This window comes from Rhinoraja longicauda, chromosome 14, assembly GCF_053455715.1.
Source record: "Rhinoraja longicauda isolate Sanriku21f chromosome 14, sRhiLon1.1, whole genome shotgun sequence".
Classification (NCBI taxonomy): Eukaryota; Metazoa; Chordata; class Chondrichthyes; order Rajiformes; family Arhynchobatidae; genus Rhinoraja; species Rhinoraja longicauda.
Genome location: NC_135966.1, coordinates 4742679 through 4749151, shown reverse-complemented (window position 1 = coordinate 4749151; position 6473 = coordinate 4742679). Strand labels below are relative to the sequence as shown.

General features: G+C 54.1%; 1 protein-coding gene across 1 annotated transcript; it reads left to right on the top strand.

Annotated features, from left to right (window-relative positions):
• The first annotated feature begins 1007 nt into the window (after window positions 1–1007).
• On the top strand, window positions 1008–6473 carry uqcrq (ubiquinol-cytochrome c reductase, complex III subunit VII). The gene is given in 4 exon segments (XM_078411257.1): window positions 1008–1030; window positions 2327–2433; window positions 2436–2516; window positions 6255–6473. Coding segments are annotated over 4 exon segments (306 nt in total). The 3' UTR covers window positions 6350–6473.

Genomic DNA, 6473 nt, shown 5'->3' with positions numbered 1-6473 from the left:
ACCCCAACACTGTGTACCTGCACCCCAACACTGTGTACCTGCACCCCAACACTGTGTACCTGCACCCCAACACTGTGTACCTGCACCCCAACACTGTGTACCTGCACCCCAACACTGTGTACCTGCACCCCAACACTGTGTACCTGCACTGTGTACCTGCACCCCAACACTGGTACTGCACTGTGTACCTGCACCCCAACACTGTGTACCTGCACCACAGCACTGTGTACCTGCACCCCAGCACTGTGTACCTGCACCCCAACACTGTGTACCTGCACCCAACACTGTGTACCTGCACCCCAACACTGTGTACCTGCACCCCAACACTGTGTACCTGCACCCCAACACTGTGTACCTGCACCCAACACTGTGTACCTGCACCCCAACACTGTGTACCTGCACCCCAACACTGTGTACCTGCACCCCAACACTGTGTACCTGCACCCCAACACTGTGTACCTGCACCCCAACACTGTGTACCTGCACTGTGTACCTGCACCCCAACACTGTGTACCTGCACTGTGTACCTGCACCCCAACACTGTGTACCTGCACCCCAACACTGTGTACCTGCACCCCAACACTGTGTACCTGCACCCCAACACTGTGTACCTGCACTGTGTACCTGCACCCCAACACTGTGTACCTGCACTGTGTACCTGCACTGTGTACCTGCACTGTGTACCTGCACCCCAACACTGTGTACCTGCACTGTGTACCTGCACCCCAACACTGTGTACCTGCACTGTGTACCTGCACCCCAACACTGTGTACCTGCACTGTGTACCTGCACCCCCAACACTGTGTACCTGCACCCCAGCACTGTGTACCTGCACCCCAGCACTGTGTACCTGCACCCCAACACTGTGTACCTGCACCCCAACACTGTGTACCTGCACCCCAACACTGTGTACCTGCACCCCAACACTGTGTACCTGCACCCCAACACTGTGTACCTGCACCTGCAATCCCTCCTGCACACCTAGGGCCATCACCTACCCCGCCTACATGACGTTGACGCAGCGTGCGCGGTGACGCAGCACGCATCACGCAGCGCGCAGGGCGCGGGGCGGGGCCGCGGCGCCGCCATTGTTGGTCGGGACCAAGGAGACGGAAGGTGAGAGAGAGAAAGGAGGTGGGGGGGGGGGAGAGAGGAGAGGAAGGGTAGGAGAGGGGGGGAGAGGGGGAGATGGGAGAGGGAGGAAGGGTAGGGGGGAGGGAGGGGGGAGAGGGGAGAGGGGGGGGAGGAGGAAGGGTAGGGGGAGGGGAGAGGGGGGGAGGGGAGAGGGGTGGGAGAGGGTGGAGGGGAGGGGGGGGAGGGGAGAGGGGGGGGAGGGGGAGGGGGGGAGAGGGGGGAGATGAGAGGGTGTCGAGAGGGGGGGGAGGGGAGAGGGGGGGGAGGAAGGGTAGGGGGGGAGGGAGGGGGGAGAGGGGAGATGGGAGAGGGAGGGGAGGAACAGAAGAGAGAGGGGGAGAGAAAGGGTGCCAGGACTGGGGGAGAGGAGTGAGAGAGGGGGGGGGAGAGGAGATGAGAGGGTGGGAGGGGGGGGGGGGGAGAGGGTGGGAGAGGGGGGGGGGGAGAGGGTGGGAGAGGGGGGGGGGAGAGGGTGGGAGGGGGGGGGGAGGGAAGGGGAAAGTGGAAAGGGAGGGAGGAGAGAGAGAGAGGAGAAGAGAGAGGGAGGCGCGGTGGAGAGAGGGGAAGAGAAAGGGACTGGGGAGAGTGGGAGGGAGAGGGATAGTGGGAGAGGGGAGGGTGGGAGAGGAGAATAGGGGACGGAGGGTGGGGGAGAGGGGGAGTGGAGAGAGGGAGAGAGAGAGGGGGAGAGAGAGGGGGAGAGAGGGGGAGAGAGGGGGAGTGGAGGGAGGGGAAGAGAAAGGGAGCTGGGACTGGGGAGGGGGGAGAGTGTGGGAGAGGGGAGGTGGGGAGAGGGAGAGTAGGGGACGGAGGGTGGGGGAGAGGGGAAGTGGAGGGGGGAGGAAGAGAAGAGAGAGGGGAGAGAGAGGGTGCCAGGACTGGGGGAGGGGAGCAGGAGGGTGGGAGAGGGAGGGTAGGGGGGGGAGGGTGGGAGTGGGGGGGAGGGGGGGGGGGTTGGGAGAGAGGGTAGGGGGGAGGGTGCGGGCCTGATGAGGGGCGGGTTGCCGAGGGAGGAGCTAGTTACCGGGGGCTGGATTGTTAGAGACTGTGTGTACTAACCAGCATCTGCAGTTCCTTGCTCCTACAATAAAAGTCTTACAGCAGCTCAACGGGCCTGTCAGCACAATCCACACAGAGTTGGAGCAGTGGTTCTGTGTCACACCTGGCGATTCATTCTGTCTGTTTTCTACAGAGCCTTTGGACTTTCCTTGGACTTGGACTTGCGACAGGATGGGTCACGGTTTGGAGAATTGGCCAGGGTGCGTCACATCATCACCTACACCCTCTCCCCATTTGAACAGAGGCCTTTGCAAATTACTTCTCCAAAGGCATCGCCAATTCATGGAGGCGTTTCCGTGGGCAGGTTTTTCGCGTTGTCCCCCGTAAGTACCGAGTCTTTGCCGCCACCCATTTCTGCACCAAAAGCAAATTTCGTTTAGTTTTAGATTGGAGGTACAGCGCGGAAACTGGGCCTTTCCCCACCGAGTCCGCGCCGCCCAGCGATCCCCGCACACACACACAGGGCCTTTCCCCACCGAGTTCGCGCCGACCAGCGATCCCCGCACACACACACGGGACAATTTACAATTTTACCAAAGACAACCTACAAACCTGTACGTCTTTGGAGTGTGGGATGAAAGCGGAGCGCCCGGAGAAAACCCACGCAGTCGCGCGGAGAACGTACATTGTCTGTACAAACGGCACCCGTAGTCAGGATCAAATCTGGGTCTCTGGCGCCATTAGGCAGCGACTCTACCGCTGCGCCACCGTGCAGCCTCTAACCTCATCGACCGCATCCGGTGTTCCCGATGTGGCCTCCGGTGACACCATGCCACACTGATTAAAAACATCCCGAGCAGCTTCACACGTGGTGCGCGCTCCCATGTCATGCTCTGTGTAAGCTGCCTCCTGCCGTGTACGTTTATATTGGTGCTGTGCTCCTTTTGAACGGGGGTACCGATTGAGAATGATCAGCCATCATCACATTGAATGGTGGTGCTGGCTCGAAGGGCCGAATGCCTACTCCTGCACCTATTGCTATTGAATAGAAGCGCACAAAAGATCAATACACAGAGTTGATAAGGTCTGAAGTCATAGGGATCAAGCCTACTCTGCCATTCAATCATGGCTGATCTATCTTTCCCCCTCAACCCCATTTTCCTGCCTTCTCCCCATAACCCCTGACACCCGGACTAATTAGCTTACATAGAACAGTGCAGCACAAGAACAGGCTCTCTGGCCCACAGTGAACTAGTATCACTTCATAGAGTCATAGAGTGATACAGTGCCCAACTCGCCCACACCGGCCAACAATGTCACAGCTACCCTCGTCTCACTTGCCTGCGCTTGGTCCATATCCCTCCAAACCTGTCCTATCCATGTTCCTGTCCAACTGTTTCTTAAACGGTGGGATAGTCCCAGCCTCAACCACCTCCTCTGGCAGCTTGATCCATATACTCACCACCCTCTGTGTGAAAAAGTTACCCCTCAGATTCCCGTTAAATCTTTTCCCCTTCACCTTGAACCTATGTCCTCGATTGCCCTACTCTGGGCAAGAGACTGTGCATCTACCCGATTTGTTCCTCTCATGATTATAGATGACCTCTATAAGATCTCCCCTCATCCTCCTGCGCTCCATGGAATAGAGACCCAGCCTGCTCAACCTCTCCCTCCCTGTAGCTCACACCCTCTAGTCCTGGCAACATCTCGTAAATCTTTTCCGAACCCTTTCAAGCTTGACAATATTTTTCCTCTAACATGGTGCCCAGAACTGAACGCAATATTCTAAATGTGGCCTCACTGATGTCTTTTCCAATGACCCTTCTACAATCATACAACCTGTGATCTGAAACATTAACATGATGGCCAGTTAAAATAATCTCCTCTGCACGTGATCCACACGCCCCCATTTACCGCACATCCATGTGCTCACACACTGCTGTTGTGTCTGCCTCCACCTCTGGCAGTACATGGCAGGCCCCCCACCATCCTCTGTGTAAAAATAACAATATATACCCCACACATCTCCTTTAATCTGTGCTCCTCACCTTAAAGCCATGCTCTCTACTCCATGGTATTTCCACCCTGGTGGGGGTGGGGGGGGCGTTCCGGCTGTCGATCCTATCAATGCAGCTCATCGTTTTATCTACTTCCATCAGGTCTTCCTCAGCCTCCAGGGAAAACAAGACAAGTTTGTCCAACCTCTCCTTATAGCTAGTATAAGAAAATAACTGCAGATGCTGGTACAAATCGAAGGTGTTTATTCACAAAATGCTGGAGTAACTCAGCAGGTCAGGCAGCATCTCAGGAGAGAAGGAATGGGTGACGTTTCCGGTCGAGACCCTTCTTCAGACTGAGGGTCCTTTTCGCTAATGTCCTCGAGTGTAGCTGCTGCTTACCTCATTCACCAGTATTATCTGCACGTTAATTATATCCAATTAGCCAACATTCCCTGCATAATGTAGGCAAATGTACTTCACATGGGTGATGAATATATCTGCATTTCACCATGGCTTTTCACTTAACAAAGCTCAAAAATCAAGTGAATATGCATTTGCTGGGGCGAGTATGAATTTTGAGAATGCGAACTCTATGTAATCTACGGTTTGTAATCTGAGGTTTATACTCTGCTTTAAGAAAACTTGAATTCAATGGTTAAATGTCGCATTGGATCGGAGAGTGGTGAAATAAAGTTTGAGGGAATTTCATCACATACTTGAGCTGAATAAAGACACAAAGTGCTGGAGTAACTCAGCGGGTCAGGCAGCATCTCTGGAGAACATGGATAGGTGACGTTTCACAGAGTGCTGGAGTAACTCAGCGGGTCAGGCAGCTTTTCTGGAGAACATGGATAGGTGACGTTTCACAGAGTGCTGGAGTAACTCAGCGGGTCAGGCAGCATCTGTGGAGAACATGGATAGGTGACGTTTCACAGAGTGCTGGAGTAACTCAGCGGGTCAGGCAGCATCTCTGGAGAATGATCTCCCCTGCCTGCACATGATCCATATCCCCTCCATTTCCTGTGCATCCATCTGCCTATCTAAAAGCCTCAATCGCTGCTATTGTATCTGCCTCCACCACCACCACCCCTGGCAGTACTGGATAGGTGACGTTTCAGGTCGAGACCCTTCTTCAGACTGATACTGGGGGGGGGGGGGGTTGGGGAGGAAAGAAAGTGAGTTGAAAGAAAGGGCAGGATTAAGTGTGGCGAGTAATTGGTGAACACAGGCTGGGAGGGGGAGTGTAGGCAGATGGTTGGACAAAGGCCAGAGATGAAAAAAAGCTGCATGACAAAAGGATTGAAGAGTTGCAAATTGTGAAGCCAGATGAGGAATATCGGGGGAGGGGAGAAATTGGTGCGAGTCTGGGGGGGGGGGGGGGGGGGCGCTTGACCTGAATAAAATGCGTTTCCTGTAGACAAGGAACTGCAGGTGATGGTTTACCAAGAAAGGCACAAAGTGCTGGAGTAATGTAGGGGGTTCGGCAGCATCTCTAAAGGACATCGATAGGTGACGTTTCAGATCAGAATCCTTCAAACTGAAGAAGGGTCCTGACCCGAAAAGTCACCTATCCATGTTCTCCACAGATGCTGCCTGACCCGCTGAGTTACTCCAGCACTCTGTGAAACGTCACCTATCCATGTCCTCCAGAGATGCTGCTTGACCCGCTGAGTTACTCCAGCACTCTGTGAAACGTCACCTATCCATGTTCTCCAGAGATGCTGCCTGACCCGCTGAGTTACTCCAGCACTCTGAAACGTCACCTATCCATGTTCTCCAGAGATGCTGCCCGACCCGCTGAGTTACTCCAGCAGTTTGTGTCTAAAATAGGTTTCATGTTGGAAGAGACTGTTTAGTTCATTGTCACGTGTACCGAGGTACAGCGAAAAGCTTTTGTTGCGTGCTAACCAGCCGGGGGAAATATAATACATGATTACAACCGAGCCGTGCACAGTGCACAGATACATGGTAAGGGAATAACGTTTAGTGGACGGTAAAGCCAGTGAAGTCCGATGAAGGATAGTCCGAGGGTCAGCATGACTGTGCTGCGTTCTTTATTACCTATGGTAGAAAATAATATGTTCATTGATCTGAATCAGATTTGGGTTTTTTTTCCCTCAGCATTTGTGATATCGTACCTGGTTTACACCTGGGGCAACCGTGACCACGAATTGTCTCTGAAAAAGGACCCAACTCGCTATGCCAACGACAGTTAGGTTGAGGTGCCGAGGCATTCCTACCGACAGATATACAGAGAGTATTTTCACCCAGCAATCTCACCTGCTAACTTGTGGGGGAAACTGTCCAGTCTATTGAAATAAAGTATTTATTCTATACTGT